Source organism: Balaenoptera acutorostrata, chromosome 14, assembly GCF_949987535.1.
Source record: "Balaenoptera acutorostrata chromosome 14, mBalAcu1.1, whole genome shotgun sequence".
In the NCBI taxonomy this organism is placed as follows: domain Eukaryota; kingdom Metazoa; phylum Chordata; class Mammalia; order Artiodactyla; family Balaenopteridae; genus Balaenoptera; species Balaenoptera acutorostrata.
The window spans coordinates 60,527,669-60,553,949 of NC_080077.1; the positions used below are offsets into that span (position 1 = coordinate 60,527,669).

General features: G+C 37.3%; 1 protein-coding gene and 1 non-coding gene across 2 annotated transcripts; both read left to right on the forward strand.

Annotated features, from left to right (window-relative positions):
* Positions 1-2,149: 2,149 nt before the first annotated feature.
* COQ3 (coenzyme Q3, methyltransferase) lies at positions 2,150-26,034 on the forward strand. The gene is made up of 7 exons (XM_028163402.2): positions 2,150-2,309; positions 11,368-11,494; positions 14,044-14,196; positions 16,551-16,650; positions 19,994-20,236; positions 23,611-23,770; positions 25,100-26,034. The coding sequence occupies exons 1-7, from the start codon at positions 2,201-2,203 to the stop codon at positions 25,318-25,320; spliced, it is 1,113 nt and encodes a 370-aa protein (XP_028019203.2). The 5' UTR covers positions 2,150-2,200; the 3' UTR covers positions 25,321-26,034.
* On the forward strand, positions 10,909-10,981 carry TRNAD-GUC (transfer RNA aspartic acid (anticodon GUC)). The gene has a single exon. It is a non-coding gene; the product is annotated as a tRNA-Asp (tRNA).
* Positions 26,035-26,281: the final 247 nt, after the last annotated feature.

Consider the following 26,281-nt stretch of genomic DNA (forward strand, 5'->3'; position numbering starts at 1 on the left):
GTCTTAAGAGGTTTTCTTTTCAAATATTTCTAGTGTATTAATCACACTTGTTTTTGTGGAATGGGGGTAAACCACACCATTAAGAGAATAAAATGTAATTTGGAAAGAGGTAATTATAAGATTTGTTTCAGGCCCCAAAATATAAATAAAGATTGGTGTGGAATTTCAGTGTATATGTTTCCTGCCCTTGTAAAATGTCTTTTTAAAAAAGCATCTGTTCCTAATGGTATAATACACAATAGGTGAACTTTCCAAACATCATCTTTTTTTTAATGTCTGAGTTATTTTGTTTCTTCAAAGGAAGACATGAAGTATATAAATAGTATTTTTAATTTATTGAAGTTTCTAAAATGTGCAAAGCATGGTTTAGTGGAAATAGATTCATTGGCTTGTCCTGCCTCTGCTGTTTGATATATTTTGGGCAAATCAATCACAATGGAACTCAGTTTCTTCAGCTGTATAAGGGTGGAATTAGATTATCTCTAAGGTCTTAAGTTCTTCAGTTTTAAGTAGAATTTGGTTGTAATGTCTAAACCTTATATGAGAAAATGGGCTTAAAATAACGTAATAGCCCTTAAAATAACTCATGTGTGATGAGTTACATTGATACCATGAAGGTTTACTAGGTGTCATCCATAGAGGTTTCCTATAAAAACACATAAATTAAATCTGCCACATTCTGATTATGGTAATGTTAAGATAAAATTATCTTAAGTTACCAATTTATTGAATATATGGAATTTTGTAAATACAAAAATTTATCAGTTAAACCGAAGTGGATGTAGTAGTGTTATCATTTCAAAGAGGTAAAACTGTTAGCTTTAAGGGAGCACTTTACCCTTAACTTGAATGAAAAAAGTTTATATAAAATTATAAAATTGAATTTCAAAGTATTAAATAGATTTTTAGTTTTATAGCAAAATAAACTGTAGACTCTATAACACGTTTATGGGTGAGACTATGGGGATGATCTGAGGAATATCTCACAACAGCCATACATCGCATTATACCTGCTGTTCCTCCAGTACAACTTGGGTTTAAGTGTCATTGGAAGAGCCTTTTATTGATATTTGTAGAGAAAAGTACTGCAAGCTAGTTTTGCTTATCTGAGCCAAACTAGTGGGTATTCAAGAGGCTTTTGTTTCCTATTGGTATTAAGGCAAATCACTGATTGCCTTTGTTGTTGAACTGAAAATGTAGTGGAGAGGCTCTGAAGCCCAGTGAGGGGAATCATTCAAAGAAAGTACATGTAAATCAAGCTCTTAGAACTTTAATCATACTTGCACTTTGCTTTTTCCTGGGATCTGTCACTCCAGCAGACATAACACATGCTAAATGTTCTTTTGTGCAGAGCTTTCTGCCTTCAGTTGGAGAGATGGTCATGCATCTTGAGAGAGGAGCTCTGAAGACAACTGAAAAATCTGCAACCACTCTTAGGAGGAGGTCAATATTTTACTAAGAAGCCATAAGAGAAAGACCATTACTGAGCAGTAAATTTGACTAATTCAAAGAACCCTTTACCAGTCTGATCCTGCCTGTTAAAAATGTATAATGATTTTGTTTGTCTTTGATGTTGGACATTTATCATTGTTCTTACCCAAGGAAAGGCTGTTACACATTTAGAAGTAAAATGTTAGGTTGCCTGTTCTAACCCTTAAGTGAAGTTTGCCTAGCCTGAGTGATTAACAGTGTCCTGCTATGTAATGTGTGCCCTGTCGGGAACATTATCAGGTCACTCACAGAAAACAAACTTTCAATTTAGACTTCTGGCCCTCTGACATTTGAGTGCCTTGAAATGGGAAACAATTCTCTTAGGGAAGAAGTGCTTCGGATCTTTTGTGATTATAAGTTTTGGTCAGTGTCTTACAGGAGTGTCCTTGGGAGACATCTGTTAAATATGAAATAATTAAGAGCTATACAGGAATAAAAGCTAGATCACATAGCTTGAAGTGGTATCATGACTGATGGCTACTTTGAGGTGGTCATACAGGAATAGATGGAGGATCTTGAAGTTAGTTTATGACAAAAGAAACATTCTATAGTTTAACTGCATGCACAATTTGACATGTTGAGCGTGTAAGAGTAACTACAGTCACACATCTATAACACCCATCACTGCGACCATGATTAGTTTGGCTCTCGGAACCTTTCTGTTCGGGATGTTTTGCGGGAGGGACCGGAAGAGGTGGATCCTTTCGCGATGTGGGGAGGCCGCAAGTTGAGCTCCTCCGGGAGTCGGTTTTTAGGAGCGCATAGGTCGGCGTTCCGGGGCACACAGGCTGATTGTCCTCGCTTAACCACGTCGGCAGGTGAGTGTGTGCGTGGGGGTCGCTCGCACGCAGCCCACGGCGCGGGCCGGCTGTTCTGCGCAGGCGCGGGCGAGGGCGGCGGGCTGTCTCGGGGCTCCGCGCGGGGTCAGCCAAAGACCTGTACGTTGGGTCCTGCGTCTCGCTGTCCGTTGAACGCTCGGCCTGGGCTCATACCGTCCCTTCCCCAGAGGCTGGGAAAAATAGCTGAGAACTAGCGGTCCGGGCCGAGGAGAGCGCAGCCTGCGGGCCGCCGCCATGTATCCAGTGACCTTTTGTCTTATTTTCGTTGAGCTCCTGCAGGAGCCGGCCACCACTGTGCCGGCTGGAGTCTCAAGGTCATGTGCCTTTTTCCTTTGCCCCGGCGGGAAAAGACACCAGCTGTCTTATTGGTCGCCTTTTATTTGTGTTTTGTTTGCACGTATCTTGCCATGTTTCAGAATTTAAGGCAGCAATATTATTATTATTATTTTTAATTTTTAATTTAATTTAATTTATTTATTTATGGCCGTGTTGGGTCTTCGTTTCTATGCGAGGGCTTTCTCTAATTGCGGCAAGTGGGGGCCACTCTTCATCGCGGTGCGCGGGCCTCTCACCATCGCGGCCTCTCTTGTTGCGGAGCACAGGCTCCAGACGCGCAGGCTCAGTAATTGTGGCTCACAGGCCCAGTTGCTCCGTGGCATGTGGGATCTTCCCAGACCAGGGCTCGAACCCGTGTCCCCTGCATTGGCAGGCAGATTCTCAACCACTGCGCCACCAGGGAAGCCCAGCAATATTATTTTTTGATGAATAGATTAATTCAGCACATTGTATTGGCAAATAAGATCAAGAAAGTAACACACCGAACTTGATGCTTGTAGAAGACAGTTTGATTATTTAACTCCCAATATTAACCAGAACGTTAAGTTCATTTATTACATGAAACTCATTTAACAAATACTGTTTGCCAGGCACTGGGAATTTTTAAAGAAGTGATACCTAAGGGTCTCTTTAAAAAAACGTCAGGATGGAACTAAGATCAGGTTATAAAGAGCAAAAACTGGGAAACCTAAAGGCCTCCAATAGAATTGACAAGTTGTGGGAGTTCCCTGGTAGCCTAGTGGTTAGGATCCCGGGATTTCACTGCGGTAGCCGGGGTTCAGTCCCTGGTAGAGGAACTGAGATTATGCAAGCTGTGTGGCCTGGCCAAAACAAAAACAAAAAACAAAAAAAGAATTGATAAGCTGTTACTCTCAATAGAGTGAAAAATAGTGCAGCCAATAAACATGATTTAAATCAATGTGTAGCCACATGGAAAATGATTAGATGTAGTGTTAAGATTCTTAAGTTACAGAAGACCTAAATAGACAGTTCTCTGAGGAAGGCCTACAGATGGCCAACGGGCACATGAAAAGATGCTCAGTATTGCTAATTATTAGAGAAATGCAAATCTACAATGCGGTATCACCTCACACCAGTCAGAATAGCCATCATTAAAAAGTCTACAAATAATGCTGGAGAGGGTGTGGAGAAAAGCAAGGCTCCTACACTCTTGGTGGGAATGTAAATTGGTGCAGCCACTATGGAGAACGGTATGGAGGTTCCTTAAAAAACTACAAATAGAGTTACTATATGATCTTGCATTCCCACTCCTGGGTATATACCTGGAGAAAACTCTAATTTGAAAAGATACACGCACCTCAGTGTTCATAGCAGCTCTATTTACAATAGCCAAGACATGGACGCAAACTAAGAGTCCTTTGACCGATGAATGGATATAGAAGACGTGGTATATATACACAGTGGAATATTACTGAGCCATAAAAAAGTGAAATAATGCCATTTGCAGCAACATGGATGGACCTAGAGATTATCATACTAAGTAAGTCAGACAGAGAAAGACAAATGTATCATTTATATGTGAAATCTAAAAAAATGATATGAACGAACTTACTTACAAAACAGAAATAGACTCACAGACATAGAAAACAAACCTATGGTTACCAAAGGGGATAGTGGTGGGGGGGAATAAATTAAATTATGAGTTTGGTATTAACATATACACACTAATATCTATAAAATAAACAACAAGAACCTACTGTATAGCACAGGGAACTCTATTCAATATCTTGTAATAACCTGTAATGGAAAAGAATTTGTCTGAATCACTTTTCTGTACACCTGAAATTAATGCAACATTGTAAATTAACTATACTTCAATTTTTAAAAAGGTTAAAAAAAAAAAACCTTACAAATCAGTTTGTATTATGAACTTGGAGATATATAGTGAGAATAGAGATACATCAAAATTTTAACAGTGATTATCTGAGGTGGAGTTGGTGATCTATCATTTTATCATTCGTTATATTTTTCATAATTTTTTTCAGTAAATATGTCTTTTATAATCAGAAATTCAGAAAAAATACAGTATAAATATTTCCAAATTTTGGAAGTGAACATAGAAGGAATAAATATTTGGGATGAGGGAAACTTCTTAAACAAGATATTTAGGGAGCTGTCTTGAAGTTGTCCAGTTTTAGAAGAAGTTGGAGTGGCCAAAGGACCAGCTTGAGTATCTGTGAGGAGGTTTCTAGGAAACTGCGAGGTGTTCCTTGAAAAGTACAGTGTGGATGGAGGGCTGGAAAAGAGGGCAGAGAATGGCCAGGGATAAGACAGACTTTTTCGGCCATGACAAGTACACGAAAGACCATGTACACCTCCTGGGATTGACTTTATCTTCAGGACAGTGGGAAATTACAGAAGGAACAACATACTCAGACTTGTTTTTTAGAAATAACACTTGGCAGCTGTGTAGACAGTGGGACGGAGGCGGACAAGACTAGGCTCAGGGAGGCCTTAGAGTAATCCAGACAATAAACGATGAATGCTGGGACCACGCCATTAGAGGGCTCGTTCACTGTCAGCATGGTACCTGATAGGTGCTGATAAATGACTTTTTGAATAAATTAAGTGAAAAATGTCCCCATTCCTTTAAAATTTCAAATACCAGAATGATCAGAGATTCGAGGTAAAGAAGGAATTGGTAGCATTCTATTAATACGAACTTGATGAGTTTCTCTCAGTTATGGTGAGGTGGATTTTAAGGCTCTTAAGAATTCTGGCCATACTGATGACTGAGGGACTAATTTTCCAGAAATAGGGGAGGTGAGAGGGAGATTGGGGTCATCACTGACCAGAGAGCAAGGACTGTGTTGAAATCTTTGAGGCTCAATTTCATGATAGTACCTTACACAGTTGACCCTTGAACAACACAAGTTTGAACTGCACCAGTCCTCTTAAATGTGGGGAGTTTTCTCCCAATAAATAAGTACTACAGTACTATACTGCCTGAGGTTGGTTGAATCCAAGGACGTGGAGTAGCAGATGTGGAGGGCTGACTGCAAGGTTATACCTGGATTTTTGACTGCACGCGTGCCTTGGCGCTGCTAACTGCCACATTGTTCAAGGGTCAACTGTAAATCCTTATCTGTGTATCACAGTCTACATAATTCTCTGATATCTCATTTACCTACCTAAAGTCATCAGGGAGGTGATATTTGACCTGGGTCTTAAAAAATAATACAGATAGAAATGGTGGAAGAGAGAATAATTTGAGCTAAAGCCTAGAAGCACAAACTTTTTTTCTGAGGATGTTAAAATGAATTTTGGCCAGGCTGTGAGGTCCTATTAAACAAAAGAAAATTTTAAAAACATAAAAAGCTCAGGAGAAAAATGTTCAGAGACTATGGAAAGACAAGACATGAAATATAAATGACCATTTGTCTTAGTCCATTCCTACTGCTACAACAAAATACCACAGACTAGGTGGCTTATAAACAAGAAAAATTTATTTCTCACAGTCCTGGAGATTGCAGAGGCCAAGATTCAGTGTCTGGTGAGTGTTCACTCCCTGGTTCATAGGTGAAGCCTTTTTGCTCTCTGGGGTCTCTTTTTATAAGGGCACTAAACCCAGTCATGAGGGTTCCACCCTCAAGGCCTAATCCCTCTCAAAGACCCCCGCCTCCTAATACCATCCCCTTGAGGGTCAGGATTTCAACATGTGAATTTGGAGGATGGAGGAGACACAAATATTCAGACCATAGCACCACTAAACTTAAAAAAAGACACTTAACCTCACTCATGATAAAACTGTAGTGAGATACCATTTTCACCTATTGGATTAGCAAAGATAAAGTTTGATAATACACTGCATAGGTGACTATCAAAGTATTATCAGTGTGGGGAAACCAACACTAGAAACTCATAGTTTCTAGTGAGATTGCAAATTGGTTTAACATCTAAGAAAGTAATTACAAATTTATAAATACACATGCCAATTGACACAATTCTTGCAGTTTTACATACAGGTACTCTCAAAAATAAATTACCTATGTAATTCAATCTTATGTTTTCGGAATAGCAAAAAATTAGAAATAACTTAAATAAATGTACATTAATACGGCACTGCTTAAGGCAGAAATAGAGACACAGATGTAGAGAACAAACGTATGGACACCAAGGGGGGAAAGTGGCGGGGGGTGGGTGGTGGTGGTGTGATGAATTGGGAGATTGGGATTGACATGTATACACTGATGTGTATAAAATGGATGACTAATAAGAACCTGCAGTATAAAAATTAAATAAAATAAAATTCAAAAAAAAATAGGGCACTGCTTAAATAAATGACGAGTTACAGCCATACAATGGATTACCTTGCAAACCTAAAAAAAAAGGAAGTTCTTTATGCTCTATTATGAAAAAAATCTCCAAGATACATTGATAGGTGGAAAGAGCAAGGTGCAGAACAATGAGTATACTGTGCTACATTTTGTATAAAATAAGAGAGAAATTGATACACAAAAATGAAATATGTATAAAATATCTGGAGGCTTACATGCAAATCTAGTAACATTGGTTGCCTGCAGAGAGGGAAGCTGGATACCTAGAGTCAGGGGGAGGAGAAGCACTTTGTAGTGTCTACTTTTATACTTTTTAATTAAAAATTTTTTATTTTGAAATAGACTCATAAGAATGTGCAAAAATAATACAGAGAATTTCCATATGCCCTTCATCCAATTCCTCAGTGATAACATCTTACATAACCATAATACATTGTCAGAGTCAGGAAACTGACGTTAGTATGATACCATCAACTAAACTACAGTCCTTCTTTGGATTTCACCACCTTTACATGCACTCGTGTGTGTGTGTGTGTGTGTGTGTGTGTGTGTGTGTGTGTGTGTGTGTTACCGCACATAGAGATTTGTGTAATAACCACCACAATCAGGATATGGAACTGTTCCACAATCACAGCGAAACTCCTGGTAATACTCCTTTATAGTCAAACCCTACCACCAACCTTAAACCTTGATCTATTTTCCATTACATTATATTATTATTTCCATTATAATTTTGCCATTTCACAAGTGTTATGTAAGTGGAATCTTACAGTATATACCTTTTGAAAAAATGTTTCTGCACTCAACATAAATACCCTTGAAATCCATCCAAGTTTTTGCATGTATCAGTAGTTCATTCCTCTTGATTTCTGAGTAGTATTTTATGATATGAATATGCCACAGTTTGTTTAACCATTCATCTATTGTAGGATATTTTGATTGATTCCAGTTTGGGGCTGTTATGGATAAAGTTGCTGTGAAAGTTGATGTACAGGTTTTTGTGTGGACGTAAGTTTTCACTTCTCTGGGATAAATGCCCAGGAATGCACTTGCAAAGCTGCATGATAAATATATGTTTAACTTTATTAGAAACTGCTAAACTGCTTTTCATGGTGTCTGTACCATTTTACATTCCCACTAGCAATATATAAGAGATTTAGTTTTTTCATATCTTGGTCCACACCTGGTAATATCAGGGATGGTTAAATTTTAGCCAATTTGATAGGTATGTAGTGGCTTTCATTTGCATTCCTCTAATGGCTACTGCTATTTAACATCTCTTCGTGTGCTTATTTGCATCTGTATATCTTCTTTGATGAAATGTCTGTCTCTTTTTATACCCTTTTTATAATACCCACAGCCGTTTTAAAATTGGATTGCGTATTTTGTTTTCCTGTGGGAGGTTTTTTGTTTTTCTGTTTCGTTTTACTTTTGAGTTTAAAGAGTATCTTTATATATTCCAGATACAAGTTCTTTATGGGATATATGTTTTACAGATATTTCCTCCCATTCTGTGACTTGACTTTTCTTTTTCTTAACAAGGTGTTTTGCCAAGCAAAAGTTTTAGACTTTGGTTAAATCCAATTTAATCAATATTTTCTTTTATGGATTGTGATTTTGGTGTCAGATGTGAGAACTCTGTGTGTAACCCTAAGTCAGGAAGATCTTCTATATTTTCTTCTAAAAGTTTTATAGTTTTGCATTTAGATCATTTTGAGTTCAGTTTTGTATAAGATGTGAGATTTTGGTCAAAATTTTCTTTTTTGTCGATGACGTCTAATTGTTTCAACACCATTTACTGAAAAGACCATTCTTCCTCCTTTGAACTGCTTTTGCACCATTGTCAAAAAATCAGTTGGGTGAATTTTTTTTTTTTTTTTCCTCTCTCTGGACACTCTTGTTGCATTGATATTTCAGTCTGTCTCTCTTCCAGTACCACACTGTCTTGATTACTGTAGCTCTATGATAAGTCTTAAAATTGGGTATTTGATTTCTGCAATTTTATTCTCCTTTTTAACATTGTTATATCTATTCTGTCTCTTTTGATAGAAATTGTGTCAAACATATAGATCAATTTGGGGAGGATTTATGTTGACTCTTCCAATCCATGAACACAGTATGTTTCATCATTTACTAGGTTGTCCTTGATTTCTTTCATAAGTGTTTTATATAAATTTTCAGCATACAGACTCTGAACGTATTTTGAGGGATTTATACAACAATGGAAGTATTCTTTCTTGTACTGATTTTAAATAATAGAGCATTTTGATTTTTGCTTTCCAGTTGTTCATTGTTAATGTATAGAAACAATTGACTTTTTTGTGTGTTGAATTTGTAGTCTATTACCTTGCTGAACCAACTTATTCCAGGAGCTTTTTATTTTTATTTTTTAAAGATTTCTTGGGATTTTCTACATAGACAATCGTATCATCTGTAAATAGGGACCGTTTAATTTCTTCCTTTCCATTCTGTATGCCTTTTATTTCCTTTTCTTGCCTTATTGTACTGGCTAAGATTTTTAGTAGTACGTTGAATAGGAGTCATGAGAATGGGCATTCTTGCCTTGTTCTTGACTTTAGGTGTAAAGCAATTAGTCTATCACCATTAAGTACTTTGTGAGCTATAGAATTTTTATGGGTGTTCTATCAGATTGAAGAATTTCTCTTCTATTCTTAGTTTGCTGAGAGTTTTTAGTCGTAAGTGGGTGTGGAGTTTGTCAAATGCTTTGTCCACATTAATTAGTAAGCTTATGTGTGTTCTTCTCTCAACTATTAATATGGTAGATTACACTGATTGATTTTCTACTCTTGAACTAGTGTTGCATAGCTAGAATAAATCCTACTTGGTTATGCTGTATTTTTCCTTTTATATGTTGCTGGATTCTGTTTACTAATTATTGAGAATTTTTGTGTCTGCTCATGAGAGAAATTGGTCTGTGGTTTTCTTTGCTGTGCCATCTTTGTCTGGTTTTTGTCTGTTTTTTGCCAGAGTAATTTGTCTTCTTGGTGGATTCTCTCTCTCTTTTTTTTTTTTTTTTATTTATTTTTTTTTTACTCTTTTTTTTTTTTTTTTAATTTTATTTATTTATTTATTTATTTATTTATTTATTTATTTATTTATTTTTGGCTGTGCTGGGTCTCTGGTTCGTGCGAGGGCCCTCTCCAGTTGCGGCAAGCGGGGGCCACTCTTCATCGCGGTGCGGGGACCGCTCTTCATCGCGGTGCGCGGGCCTTTCACTATCGCGGCCCCTCCCTTCGCGGGGCACAGGCTCCAGAAGCGCAGGCCCAGCAGCCGTGGCTCACGGGCCCAGCCGCTCCGCGGCACGTGGGATCCTCCCAGACCAGGGCTCGAACCCGTGTCTCCTGCATTAGCAGGCAGATTCTCAACCACTGCGCCACCAGGGAAGCCCTCTCTTTTTTTTTTAATTGAAGTATAGTTGATTTACATCTATATATGTAGATTTATATATAGATGTAAATCTATAGATTTACATCTGTATATGTAGGTTAGTACATGTATATATAACCTATATATCCTATATATAACCTATATATCCTTTACTGGCTATTACAAGATATTGAATATAGTTTCCTATACTATATAGTAAATCCTTGCTGTTTTGTCTCTTTTATCATAATGTAATGTCCCTGGTAGTTTTCTTTGCTCAAAGGTCTACTTTGTTTAAATGTTTGTTGAACAACTGAATGTTCTGCAGCAGAATAACTAGTTCATAAAGCAGGTCCCTGTGTAAGTTGGAACATATAAACTGGATGACTGTTTATTTTAGGAGATATATATGTCTAGAAGTGCACATTTTTTTTCCTCTGTAAAATGTGTTGAGCATACGTATAAATCCATTTCATGTAGCTAACATGAAAGTGACATAATTTGAACTGGTTTTGATAAATAATCTCAAAATTAACATTACCCTAGTTTGTGGGAATTCCCTGGTGGTCCAGTGGTTAGGACTCTGTGCTGTCACTGCTGAGGGCCCAGGTTTGATCCCTGGTTGGGGAACTAAGATCCCACAAGGTGCGTGGTGTGACCAAAAAAAAAAATTACTCTAGTTTAAAAGGTAATGTAGTTTTAATTTGAATATCATTTTTTAATAATTTTGTGCAGCATAATGTATATGTAAAAACAAATGGCATGAAAAACTTTACCATAGGCATTACTTATTTTTGATGATTATTATTTCAGAAATATCTGATTGGAGTTAGATGGCAGAATGCAAGATTTTTGTTTTATAATTTAAAGTAAAATCCAAAATTAAGGGAAAAAAACCCTTTTGTTTATCAACTGTAATATAAGATTGCTGTATAAAATAGTTTCTAAAATTATATGCATTTCTGGGATTCATACTGTGCAATGCTTTCTCTAGACATTTAATTTTCTTTTTTCAGCTTATTCAAAAAATCAGCTCAGTTGGACTCTACAAATTAGACCATCGGTTTTCAGTGAATACAGAATCATGTGTTTCAAATCCTATAGCATGACTTTTGCCTGCCTGAATAGGATGAAAAGTTACAGGTAAGTTTATTCATTACTGTGGCAAATACTCACATAATTATGTGCAATAATAGTTTAGTATTGATTGTGTTTAATAAACTTTGTCAGTGTAGCTCATGTGGTTTGATTAAGGTAGCTTTTATTTATTTAAATATTCTTATTTTTCCAACAACTTTTAAATTTGGGAAATTTCAAACCCACGGAAAATTTGTAATACAGTATAAATCCAGTGCATGCCTTTCATCCATATTTAGCGATAGCTTTTATTTTTAATGCAAGACTATATTACTCAGAGAACTACTTTTTACTTCCTCATAATATCCTTATTACAGGACACAAATAACGCAGTGCTTAAATCGTAAATGATTTGGGTGCAACATAAATATAAGGTGGTTAAGTATACATTCTAGATAGTAAGATTGAATCAAAGTAATATCTTTATGTATTCATATATTAGAAACCAATTTCTAACTTTGTGAAAAATATTGCATTGGTTTAAGGTATGAGCTCTGTTTTCCAAGTGCATGCTCTACTTATAAATGAACTGGCTCTTTTAAGATTGGATGTCTGTAAAATCATTCTTAGTCAACTGAGCAACCACCTACTGTTAACTATTGTAAGTTAGTCATTTTAAAAAAATTTTTATTTTATTTATTTATTTAATTTATTTTTGACTTCGTTGGGTCTTAGTTGTGGCATGTGGGATCTTTCGTTGCGGCACACAGGCTTCTCTCTAGTTGTGGCATGCAGGGTTTTTTTTTTTTTTTCTTTCTAGTTGTGGCGTGCAGGCTCCAGAGCACGTGGGCTCTCTAGTTGAGGCACATGGGCTCAGTAGTTGCAGCGAGGGGGCTTAGTTGCCCCGTGGCATGTGGGATCTTAGTTCCCTGACCAGAGATTGAACCCACATCCCCTGCGTTGGAAGGCAGATTCTTTACCACTGGACCACCAGGGAAGTCCCTGTAAGTTAGTCCTTGATTGCTGAGGCTTTGCATGAAGCATGATAAAGAGGGTAATATTCATAAGATAATATTAAAGAAGAGTGATATTTAACTCTTAAAAGGATATTAAGTAATCAATATAGAATGTACTCTATGTAGCTAAGAAAAACGTAGTAAAAATTTAAATGGCATTACCTTTGCTACCGTAACAACCTATTCTCTTTTACCCAAGAGCTTCTGGAGGATTTTCCTATCATGTACTTTGACGTGGGACCTGGTGTAGTGTCTGTCTGATCCCCATTTAGTCCCTGTTTGATTCCATTTGATTAAAAAAAATATTTACGTGAATTATATACTTTTCTGGGCCTTCTCCTTCAGATTATTTATTTGACAAATGTTTCCCGAGCACCGTGTTTTAGGAACTGTGCTTGTCACTAGGAATAAAATGAAAAAAAAAAAAAAAAAGTGGTAAGCAAGACAGCTTACGTTCTAATGGAGAGACATGATCAACTAATCACGTAGGCTCACAAAGAAGTACAGAGTTGTATAGGAGTTAAAATAGGAGAGTATTAGATGACGTTCCATTTAAACTAAGGTCTAAAGGATGAGAAGGAATTAATTAGGTGTGTAGAGGAGGGAAGGGGGGATGTGAGAACAATGTTCCAGGCAGAGGGAATGACATATCCAAAGTATCTGGGGAATGATCAAGCATGGTCAATTCAAAGAACTTAGAGAAGGCCCACGTGGCTGGAGTGGGGAGGACGAGGAGAGTAGTGGGAAGTGACTTTGGAGAGGGAAGAAACTGGGGACCAAATAATTCAGAATATTTTATGCTATGCTAAGGATTTTGGTCTTTTTCCCACTGTCACTGGAAAGCCATGGAAGCATTTTAAGTGGGAAAATAGCATGATCGTATTTATATTTCAGAACAGTCACTTTGGGTGCATTGTGGGGAACAGATTAGAGGGGGATGAAGTCGTAAGCAGGCCAACTAATTAGAAGGCTAGGACAATAGTTCAGGCAAGAGATGACGGGAGCTTGGATTAGTATGATCAAGCAGTAGAAATGGAGAGAAGGCTGAGGCATCTGAGTTCAAATCCTGGCTCCACCACTTAATCTCTCTGAGCCTTCCTTTTGTTGTCTGTGCACTAGAGATAATAATAGTACCTACCTTATGGAGTTGCTGAGGATTAAATAAGATGACATATGACATATAGGGATTTCTTAAACAAGCAGTACCTGGCGTTTAGTAAGTGTTCAGTAAATAGTTACTACTTCTACTACTACTACTACTACTACTACTACTATGTGACCCAAAAGGCCAAGTTTTATAAAGTTTCATTTTTGTTGTAACTTACTTCGAAAGCAAATTAATTTGTTTCATCTGTGACTATATATATATATATATATATATATATATATATACACACACACACATATATACATATATATATTTATTTACTTATAAGCAATGTGATTATAAGAAAACTTGTTTTGAAGCATCAAAAATAAGCGATACATGTATTTAGAATCTAATAAATTGCAAATCAGAATATCTTTCTACTTAATATATCCCATGTTACATTTTTTTAAATGGCAGTTTTTGCCTGGCTCTTCCTTCTGACCTCTTAGACTCCCTTGGACAAGACTGTACAGTACTTCCCGGACCACTGTAGACAGCAGTGAGGTGAAGACCTTCCTGGCCTTGGCGCACAGGTGGTGGGACGAGCAAGGAGTATATGCACCTCTTCACTCTATGAACGACCTGAGGGTGCCGTTCATTAGGTAACATTACAGAAATTCTAGGTCTTTTAAAATACAACTCTTTTCAATAATTCATTTTCTTTCGAGTTCATTTTTCTCTCGGTTTATGCCTAGGTTCAAAATGCTGCATTTTAAATTTGCTTTAGAAATTAAGGAGATTCTCTTCAATGTCCATTGTTTGATACTATTAATTTTTAAAAAAATATTTTTAAAAATTTTATTTATTTATTTATTTTTGGCTGCGTTGGGTCTTCGTTGCTGCACATGGGCTTTCTCCAGTTGTGACGAGCAGGGGCTACTCTTCATTGCAGTGCACAGGCTTCTCATTACTGTGGCCTCTCTTGTTGCGGAGCATGGACTCTAGGCGCGTGGGCTCAGTAGTTGTGGCTCACCGGCTCTAGAGCGCAGGCTCAGTAGTTGTGGCGCACGGGCTTAGTTGCTCCGCGGCATGTGAGATCTTCCCAGACCAGGGTTCGAACCCATGTCCCCTGCTCTTGCAGGCGGATTCTTAACCACTGTCCCACCAGGGAAGTCCCAAAACTATTAATTTTTTAATAGCATCACTCGAGTTCTACAATGTTTCATAAATTAACTTGAAGTATTTTTGGATATTATCAAGTTAATTAGAATTAAATCCATATGAAAAGGAATTAGGGTCCTATGGCATCAAGGTCATTTCATAGCATCTTTGGCCTTTAGGCAGTTCTGATAAAGGGAATAGTACTGAGAAGGTTCAATTCAACAAATATTTTTTTGAGAACTTACCTTGTACAGAGCTTGGGGGCTAGAAACTGTAAAAGCTACTGAGATATTCATCATTCAAAACACAGTCCGTGTGCTTCAGGAACTTAGAGTTTGCCATGGGAGATAAAGGCAAGGGTTCATCAGACTCCACTTATCAAGACTCCACTTGTCAATTGTTCATTCGTTCTTCTGCCCATTTATTTATTTATTTATTAAACATTTTTGAGCAGCCGACATGGGCAAGGCACTGTGACAGACACAGAATATCAGATTCAGACTGCCCTCAAGGAACTTCCTGATTGGTTTTTGCTGGTTTTATCAGTGCAGCAAAAAGGAAAATATTGGCGCATTCTTATTACCACTGAATTGGTGGATCATTGAAACACTAAGGCAGAGAAAAGCAGAAATGTCGTTCTGTTAGGCTAGATCAGTGGTTCTCAAGGTTAGGCCTGGACTATAGCAACATCAGTATCACCTGCGATCTTGATAGAAATACAAAATCCTCAGGTCTCACACTGGACCTACTGCTTTGGGGGGTCAGCAGCCTGTGTCTTCCTTCCAGGTGATTCTGATGCGCGCTCAGCTTGAGAGCTACTCTATTCCAACTAATGTGACACTACTAGTTAGACATCACACTAAAAAAGACCATCCAGGGCAGTACAAATTATGGTTAGAAGCTTAGATTTTATTCTGATCATAATTAAAACCATTGAAAGGGAGCAATGTGATCTAAACTATGATATAAAGAAGTCATTTTGGCCAATGTGTGAAGAATGGATTGGATTTCATTTGAAATGGGTCCTTTCTGTATATTATAATGTTCTGAAATTATCTACTTAACCACTATCTAGGTTTTTCTTAGAAGTCAATTAATTTGAATAGCAATAAAAGATTTCCTAAGATGTCCTTATTATATATGACATTTATTTTAATATAAGTATAATTAGAATTTGTATGTAGTCCAACTTAAAAGTTTAGTTTACAATACTGTTAGCTATATATATCTGTGTGTGTATATGGGTGTGTATGTGTGTGTGCTTACATTTGTGTATGTGGTAAAATATTGCTATGATTATCTTAGAATTAAGTTTACTTGATTTGGATGCCTGTTTACATGATCATGAAAACACCATTAACTTAGAAGATGAAAAGTGACTCAATTTAGAAGGGAATATAGGCAAATTCTGAAAATATAGATCTCCAGTCTGCTTCTACTAAACCCTGTAAAATAACCTATTTGTTGCTGACATGAAATGGGTCTAGCAAGTACTAGCAACATAGCTAATAATACCTCAGGTGACATGATATCTCAAGTGAATAAAATTAGGTTAATCTAAACTAGATTGTTTTTAAAGTTTTTCTTTAGATTATTACTAAAGTAATAGTTAAGTCATAATTATTACTAGATTATTTCAAGAACTTTACTTTAAACCTCCTGCTTCTGATTACTAAAAATATCTTGTAAGTTAAGCATAATGTCATTTTATGCTGAAAATAAAAGTTTTTTTACCCCCAAAATCAATAGTCTATTTAAAAAGAGAGTTTAATATTTCTTTGAAAATAATGCACTTTTAAGACTTTATTGATAAAATTAATAATTTGTTTTTATATATTTTGAATTTTTTTAAAAGAGACAATCTTTTAAAAACAGTTGCTGATCACCAGCCAGGAAAACCTTTGTCTGGGATGAAGATTCTTGATGTTGGCTGTGGTGGTGGATTGTTAACGGAGGTAAGTGATTTACAACTTTCCTGGCATTTTTCTTTTTCTTTTTTTAAAGGGAACTTTATATTTATTTATTTATTTATTTATTTATTTATTTATTTATTTATGGCTGTGTTGGGTCTTCGTTGCTGTGCGGGCTTTCTGTAGTTGCAGTGAGCGGGGGCTAGTCTTCATTGCGGTGTGCGGGCTTCTCATTGCAGTGGATTCTTTTGTTGCGGAGCTTGGCCTCTAGGTGCACAGGCTTTAGTAGTTGTGGCACGCGGACTCAGTAGTTGTGGCTCTCGGGTTGTAGAGCGCAGGCTCAGTAGTTGTGGTGCATGGGTTTAGTTGCTCCGTGACATGTGGGATCTTCCCGGACCCGGGCTCGAACCTGTGTCCCCTGCATTGGCAGGCAGATTCTTAACCACTGCGCCACCAGGGAAGCCCAAACTTTCCTGGCATTTTTAACTGGAAAAAAAAAAATTGAGAAAAAGTGGGCTTATGCCTCTTTTATCCTTTTAACAAATAATATTGTTCATTTTTAAAACAGGAAGTATATAATGTTGTTTTTAATATTTTTATGATTATAAACTAGTACATGCTTTTTACTTTCTTAAAAATATATAAGTATTTCAGAAAATTATAGTGAGGAATTTTTTTTTTTTTACACAAAAATGGGGCACTGGTAAAAGTAAATAAATGGGACCTAATTAAATTTAAAAGCTGTTTTTTTTTTTAAATTTCATTTATTTATTTATTCATTTATTTATTTATTTATTGGCTGTGTTGGGTCTTCGTTTCTGTGGGAGGGCTTCCTCTAGCAGCGGCAAGTGGGGGCCACTCCTCATCGCGGTGCGCGGGCCTCTCACCATCGCGGCCTCTCCTGTTGCGGAGCACAGCTTCCAGACGCGCAGGCTCAGTAGTTGTGGCTCACGGGCCTAGTTGCTCTGCGGCATGTAGGATCTTCCCAGACCAGGGCTCGAACCTGTGTCCCCTGCATTGGCAGGCAGACTCTCAACCACTGCGCCACCAGGGAAGCCCTAAAAGCTTTTTCACAACAAAGGAAGCCATCATCAGAACAAAAAGATAACCTACTAAATGGGAGAAAGTATTTGCAAATGATATGATTGATAAGGGGTTAATATCCAAAATATATAAACAGATCGGACAACTCAACATCAAAAAACAAACAACCAGGTCAAAAAACAAACAACCAGGTTAAAAAACGAGCAGAAGACCTGAGTGGACATTTTTCTAAAGAAGATATACAGATGGCCAATAGGCACATGAAAAGATGCTCAACATTGCTAATCATCAGAGAAAGGCATATCAAAACCACAATTAGATATCACCTCACACCAGTCAGAATGGCTATCATTAAAAAGTCTACAAATAACAAATGCTGATGACGATGTGGAGAAAACAGAACCCTAGTACACTGTTGGTGGGAATGTAAATTGGTGCAGCCACTACAGGAAACAGTATGGAGGTTCCTCAGAAAACTAAAAATAGAACTACCATATGACTGAGCAGTTCCACTCCTGGGTATACATCCGAAGAAAACAAAAAAACTAATTCGAAAAGATACACGCACCCCAATGTTCATAGCAGCACTATTTACAAGAGCCAAGATATGGAAGCAACCTAAGTGTCCATCAACAGATGAATGGATAAAGAAGATGTGACACACACACACACACACAATGGAATAATAGCCATAAAAAAGAATGAAAATTTTGCCATTTGCAACAATGTTGATGGACCTAGAAGGTATTACACTTAGTAAAATAAGTCAGACAAAGACAAATACTGTATGTTATCACTTATGTATGGAATCTTAAAAATAAAGCAAACAAATGAATACAACAAAACAGAAACAGATTCACAGATACAGAGAACAAACCAGTGGTTGCCAGTGGGGAGAAGGAAGGGGACAGGGGCAAGATATGGGTAGGAGGACTAAGAGGTACAAACTACTATGCATAAAATAAATAAGCAACAAGGATATATTGTACAGCACAGGGAAATATAGCCATTATTTTATAATAACTTTAAATGGAGTATAATCTGTAAAAGTATTGAATTACTATGGTGTACACCTGAAACTAATATAATATTGTAAATCAACTATACTTCAATTAAAAAAAAAAGCACTGGTCATTTGAATAGCTTTGGAAATTTTGTTGTCTCTTCTCTCCCAAGATATTAGGCAATTTCCGCTGGTTTAAATGCACTGATAAGCTGTCCTTTTGCACTTGCTTCAGTATGAAAACGTAACAGAATTTTGCCTGCTTTGGGGGCTCTCCCCTTCTTAGGTGCTCTAGAGTACTTCTCCCTGTGAACAATACTTGCTTTAGCTGACAGAATATTTATGCCCTACAGTTCTATTTTGTAATCTCCTATCAACACAATAACTTTTTGTTTAAATGCTGCATCATAATCTTTGCTTGAAAGATATTTTAAGCAAACAGTATAGGATACAAATGTAAGTGAAGATACAATGGTGTGTGTTACTGTCAAGGTCATAACAGCCAAGTTGACAGTGAGGTTAACAGAGGCCTTTGATACATAGCTAAGTTTCCATATGCACAGAAAATGTGTTCTTCATATGGCAGTGCGCTGGTTTCTCTTGACATCAATTATAAAATTTCAGGAAATGTAAAATATGTGAAAATGCATCCCTTAGAATCAAGAATATGAGGTGTACCAAATTGTAAATTAGTACAATTTTACTGTATGTGTTCTATGATCTTCTCTGTGTATTATTACAGATCTATGTCTCTAAAGTTAAAATAATTTGATTTATACTTTTAACTTATTAACTAAAGAGTTATAAAATAAATGCTATGCAGTTTTGATCAAAATAAAGGCTGTGTTTAAAAACTCGGGCATGTCATGGGAAGTGACTGAATATAAAGGCTGAAAGAAGAATTAGCTACTAAGAATCGTTTTTAGTCAGTCACAAGAGAAACTATGGAGAAAAAAATGTGCTTTAGAGAATTTGAATATTAGAAAATTTTGCTCTTTTTACAATGACATGTTACATTTATTGCACTTTAAATATGTTAATACTGTGCTGTGTGCCTGTAAATATATCTAGAGAATGTAGACAAAAATTTCCTCACTATTCTTAAGCAGTTCTTGATAAGTTTTTTTGTTGTTGTGATTATTGTTCTCACTCTTAAGCTTTTTATTATGGAAATTATCAAACATGTACAAACTAGAGAAAATGGTATATTGAACTTTCGTGTACCCATAAATGATCTCCAACAATTATCACCTCGTGCCTAATCTTGTCTCCTTTTTGAGAAGCTTTTTATTGCTAACGTGTTCTATTTTCTTCGAGGGTAATGATTTCTTATGCCATTAGCCTCTAGGGCGGCTTGGGGCTTCAGTTATTGGAATTGATCCTGTGGATGAGAACATTAAAACAGCACAGCACCATAAATCATTTGACCCAGTCCTGGATAAGAGGATAGAGTACAGAGCGTGTTCCCTGGAAAAGATTGTGGAAGAAACTGCAGAAACATTTGATGCTGTCGTAGCTTCTGAAGTTGTAGAACATGTGATTGATCTAGAAACGTTTATACAGTGCTGCTGTCAAGTGTTAAAAGTAAGACTTACAGAGTTTACTTATTTGTTTTTTCTTTTGAGTTTGTGTATGTATCCATAGCAATAAATGTTTTATAATACTTGAAACCAGGAAGACAGGATGAGGGGACAGCATCTTTACTGGAGATTACTTCTGCCTCTCAGCCTGCCCTCAATATCTGGGGTTTTCCACATCCAGTATCTTGATGTCCAGGGATCTTGAAAAATGTTGGTGCTGAACAGTGTAATACAAACAATAGATTTATAGTGGTATTTTTCTTTGGTATAGTCTGGATTAATTACCTAATAGGCACTGAATGACAATTACTAAGAAATTGACTTGGATTAATACTTAAAAGTAAAAAACCATTATTAGCATAAATTGGTTAGCCAGCATTTGTTAAGTCACTCTGTATATGTGATATGTGTAACAGTTATCAGCTTATAAAAGAATATTTCATACAAATGATCTCATCAGATCTTACCTACAACCAGGTGAGGAAGGTAAGGCAGGCATTGTGACTTCCTTTGACCCAATGAAGATCAGAATCTGAGAGGTGTCAAAGGTCACATGGTCTCTAAGTCAAAGGTCACTAGGCACTTAAGTAGGGCTTAAGGCTACCTCTTTTTATTTGAAGTCTGGTTCTCTCCATTATATTATTATCTTTTTTTATAAATTTATTTATTTTATATTTGGCTGTGTTGGGTCTTAGTTGCTGTGCGCGGGCTTTCTCTAGTTGCAGCGAGCGGGGGCTACCCTTCGCTGCAGTGCTCAGGCTTCTCATTGTGGTGGCTTCGTTGCGGAGCACGGGCTCTAGGTGTGTGGGCTTCAGTAGTTGCGGCTCTCGGGCTCAGTAGTTGTGGCTCGCGGGCTCTAGAGTGCAGCCTCAGTAGTTATGGTGCATGGGCTTAGCTGCTCAGCGGCATGTGGGATCTTCCTGGACCAGCGCTCGAGCCTGTGTCCCCTGCATTGGCAGGCGGATTCTTAACCACTGCGCCACCAGGGAAGTCCCTACATTATTATGCTTATATAATTTGACACAGTCCTCTGAAGGTGTTCCAAATTTTCTTTTAATAAATATTTCCAAAGTATTATTATTATTATTACTATATCAACTCTGTTGTTTATGTATTCAAGAGGTAACTCCCTAAGGTCAAGAGCTAAAGGAATTAAATGCTTAGCCTTTATCTAAATAGAGGTTTTAAAAAATACTTTTTGTTTTAAAATAATTTTAGATTTATAGAAGAGTTGGAAAGATAGTACACAGTGTTCCCACTGTGAAGGGTGGTGAAGGGTGCCCTTCACCCAGTCTCCCCTACTGTTAACATTCTACATAATAAGGGTAGGAACTGGGGTGAGGCAGGTGTGGCAGAAAGTCAAAGGTGGCACTCGCTATTCTGCGCCAGTCCTGCATTTGCATGCCCCAGACAGTGAGTGCCTCCTTGGATTTTGTGCCCTCAGTACTTCACTTGCCTCACGGTACTCCTAGCCCTGTATGTAGCCCATGGTATATTTCTCAAAACTACAAAATTAGTTGACATTATACTATTAACTACACTACAGACCCTGTTAAATTTTATTAGTGTTTCCACTAATGTGATTTTTCTGTTGCAGGATCCAATCCAGTATTCCATATTGCATTTAGTTGCCATGTCTCCGTAGTCTCCTTCAATGTGTATAGGTTTTTTTTTTTTTAAATGTGTATTTTGTTGTTTTTAATTTAATTTATTTATTTATTTTATTTATGGCTGTGTTGGGTCTTCATTTCTCTGGGAGGGCTTTCTCTAGTTAAGGCAAGTGGGGGCCACTCTTTATCGCGGTGCGCGGGCCTCTTACTATCGCGGCCTCTCTTGCTGTGGAGCACAGGCTCCAGACGCGCAGGCTCAGTAATTGTGGCTCACGGGCCCAGCCGCTCCGCGGCATGTGGGATCTTCCTGGGCCAGGGCTCGAACCTGTGTCCCCTGCATTGGTAGGCAGACTCTCAACCACTGCGCCACCAGGGAAGCCCTATATAGTTTCTTGGTGGTGTTTCCTCTTAAACAAATTTTATTAGGTGTACCTCCTATTTTCCAAGGAAAATTCCTTAATTATTTCTTTTTGTGTAGTGTCTCAGTCAGTGTGTATGGATGGAAGATATATTAGGGATACTGGCATCGTGGAATTTAAAACTCATTTTTGCTTTAATGGAAAGCCTATTTAAAAAAAAAAAAAATGACCAATGCTCATCACTATTTCCTTAGAGTAAGATTTTATGAAACACAGATTGGATACTTATAAGTAATTTTTCCCTTAGCTCTGCTGAGATATAATTGACACATAAGTGATTTTTAATGAGATATTTTGGAACACTAGCGTTTTACAGAGAAAAGTTATAATGTGTAATGAAGTAGTGCGTGATATTTTAGTTTTAAGGGCACATCCCAATATTTCAGGGCCTTCTCTTATCATTTTTATTTTTGGTTTAGAGTGGTATTTGAGATATTTTCATACATATATATCTTAATATGATTATTTTGGAAGGGGTCTTTGGCATTTTATCTCCATCAGGTGCTAATGAGAAGGTGTGGAAGAGACCTTAATGTTCTTGCCATTTGTGGGAGTAGATACAGGAAACACTATAAATATGGTCACTAAAAAATGGCAGACTAAACAATCCTGTAAGTGGTTTGCATTCACTGAAGTTCTTATCTTGATCTCTTTATGTTCTTTATAGTAATGAAATCAAAACAAAACAAAACACTTTCATACCTTAATCATTAAGGCTTTTGTCGGAGGACACTTATTGGCCTTGCCAGCCTGCACAAACCATGGGGCAGTGTGCGCTGTACCAAACAAGTTAGGCAGGCTCGGCACCCAAAAAGAAAGCAGTGTTGACACATGAAGACGTTAATGTGGACATGTAACAAGGAAGAGCAGCCGGATCTCATTTCTATATTTTTATTATAACTTATTTGATATGTACAAAAGAATGTATATAATATAAACATAAATCATAGTAATGTATGATTTTAGGAGTTAGTTGTAAGCACTGTTGCGTAAATTCAGTACGCACATCTGTAGTGGACTGCCCATAGCGATGAACTTCCCGAGAGAAAAAAAACCTCTATTTTGGTAGATTATATTTTATTCACACTTGTGGGTTTGTGTTTTGTTTTTGTTTTGTTTTGGCCGCGCGGTGTGGGATCTTAGTTCCCCAACCAGGGATCGAATCTGTGCCCCCTGCACTGGGAGCACGGAGTCTTAACCACTGGACCCCCAGGGAAGTCCCCATACTTGTGTATCTTAACTGCACTTAAATTGTTTGGAAGGAAGGAGGAGGGTGGGGGAAGCCAAGCCTTTATCTAACTGATACTCCTAACATTTAAAATTTTACTTCTACACATATTTTTTTTTAGCCCGGTGGTTCTTTATTCATTACTACAATCAACAAAACACAGCTGTCCTATGCCTTGGGAATTGTTTTTTCAGAGCAGATTGCAGGTATTGTACCAAAAGGTACTCATACATGGGAGAAGTTTGTTTCACCTGAAAAGCTAGAGAGCATTCTGGAATCAAGTAAGTATTAAAATTTTTTCCAATTTCCAAGGCCTAACTAAACTTTTAATGTGCCTATAATTATTAATCACATAACCTAGCACTTAATGAAATAGGCCACTATTCTTTGGATGTTGCTTTTCTCTCCTCAACTAGATCATAAACGCCTTGAAGTTAGGATCAAGTATTACATCCACTTTTCTCTCACCTGTGGCACCTAACCCAGGGCCAAGGAAATCATAGATGATCACTGAATACTTTTTGGCTGTTTAGTCCTCACCTGTTTAAGGATGAGGTACAAATGTCTTTTAGTTACACATCCTCAGTTTGTCCTATTGAGGCCGTGCTTGAATCAGCTTATTTTACGTATTACTTTTCCTGATTCCTTCATAGTCAGATATATTTTGAACTTCCTTGTCACTTTTTATGTAGTGTTTTATGCTAGTTATAGCATGCCTTATAGTACGGTTATTTTAGTGTTCTTTTTTTTTTTAAATTTATTTATTTATTTATGGCTGTGTTGGGTCTTCGTTTCTGTGCGAGGGCTTTCTCTAGTTGCGGCAAGTGGGGGCCACTCTTCATCGCGGTGCGCGGGCCTCACTATCGCGGCCTCTCTTGTTGCGGAGCACAGGCTCCAGATGCGCAGGCTCCGTAGTTGTGGCTCACGGGCCTAGTTGCTCCGCGGCATGTGGGATCTTCCCAGACCCCGGCTCGAACCCGTGTCCCCTGCATTGGCAGGCAGATTCTCAACGACTGCGCCACCAGGGAAGCCCCTATTTTAGTGTTCTTAGCCTCTTTCTGGCTTGAAGGCAAGACTGTCTCCTTTTTGTGCTCCCCACAATGCCTAGCTCTGCTTTACACCTCGTGAGCACTTGATTTACCTGTTGAATTCCTGTCAAGTAATAACACTTGTCAGTTCATTTATTTGGCATTTGGTAGTCCTCTTAGGCTCATGTGTGTCTCATGCTTTTTGTTCATATAACAGTATATCAATAAACTTGATTTTACTTGGAATAATCTTATCTGTCCAATGAAATGTGGTAATTTCTCCTCTGCAAGTAACTTTGTTGAAAATAGAGTAGAAAAAATATTTTAAAGATGATTGGAACAGTCAGTTGTTGGCAGGTATTTTCTAAAAACAGCTAACATTTATTGAGTACTTACCAAATTCCAAATACCATGCTAGAGTTTATGTTCTGCTGCAGTAAAGAATGAGCTGTACATGGCTACAAAGTATTTGTGCCTATTGAGTTAGGAATCCTTTTTTAATTTGGAGAGTTGCATGAGACTCTTGGCATGTGGAAGGTAAATATTTATTAAATATGCTCTGTCTGATATTTTTTTTCTCAGACGGTCTGTCAGTTCAAACTGTGGCAGGAATGCTCTACAACCCCTTCTCAGGTTACTGGCATTGGAGTGAAAACACCAGCCTTAATTATGCAGCTCATGCCGTGAAATCCAGCATCCAGGAACACCCAGCTCCTGCCGAGTTTGCTTTAAAGGAGGAAACAGAAGAGCTCCGAACTGAAACCTCCACCAACTCAGGTGTGCATGAAGAGCTGAAGAAATGAATTGTTTCTAAGGACTGTAGTAAAATGGCTTGAAAGTCTGATGTTTACAAATACACAAAATATACCATTTGTCTTTTGAGACAGGATCCTAAAGAAAAGAAAGTCAATAGAAAGGGCTAAAACCTTAGATAAAAGCTTTTGTTGTTTCATCTAATAGCTACCTTCAAGGGATTAGTCTATGGATTAAAAAAAGTTTTGATGAGGTATTATGTGATCTAGGAGTTTAAGTTTCTCAGCCTTTGTTATATAAATAGGGTATACATATTTCACTTCATCTTACAGATTATATGATATTTTTCCCGCATGTATGCACATACATATATACTGTAATGTTTTAATTTAAGTAAATTTGTATCATCTAGGTTCTTCTTTATTTGGTTTTAGTTAAAGGCAGTTATGCTTCTGACTGGTTTTATTTTATACCAGTTATATTTAGGAAGATAAAATGTCTTTTTTCCTTTAAATTTTGCTTTTTGGAAAGCAAATTGATTGTTAAATATATACTGGGTTTGGTCAAACATTAGAATCAAGAATTTCAGATTATGTTGGACATTTTTCTCTGTACAGTTCTATAAATGTTTTGTGGTGTCTTTTTTTTTAAGTAGAAAAGATTTTTGAACTCAATTTAAGAGTTTAGTTATGGACATTTTCTTTTTTGGCTAACATTTTGTAATTAGAGGGACTGACTTGAAATATACTTTCACGCCTCTTGAAGTATGTGATTTTTTGGCTTTTTCTGAAAGTCCAGAATGTATAAGGACTTTGATAGAGGGTGTTGACCAAATATGAGAAATATAGATTGAATGCCTGTGACTCATATAGAAAGTCAGCTTTTACTTTCTAGCCTTTCTCACCGTTTTTTTTTTTTTTTTGGCTGCACCCCACTGGACCACCAGGGAATTCCCCAACCTTTCTCACTTTTAAGCTCATAAGCTTTCTATATTTCTTTGTCAATGCCTGT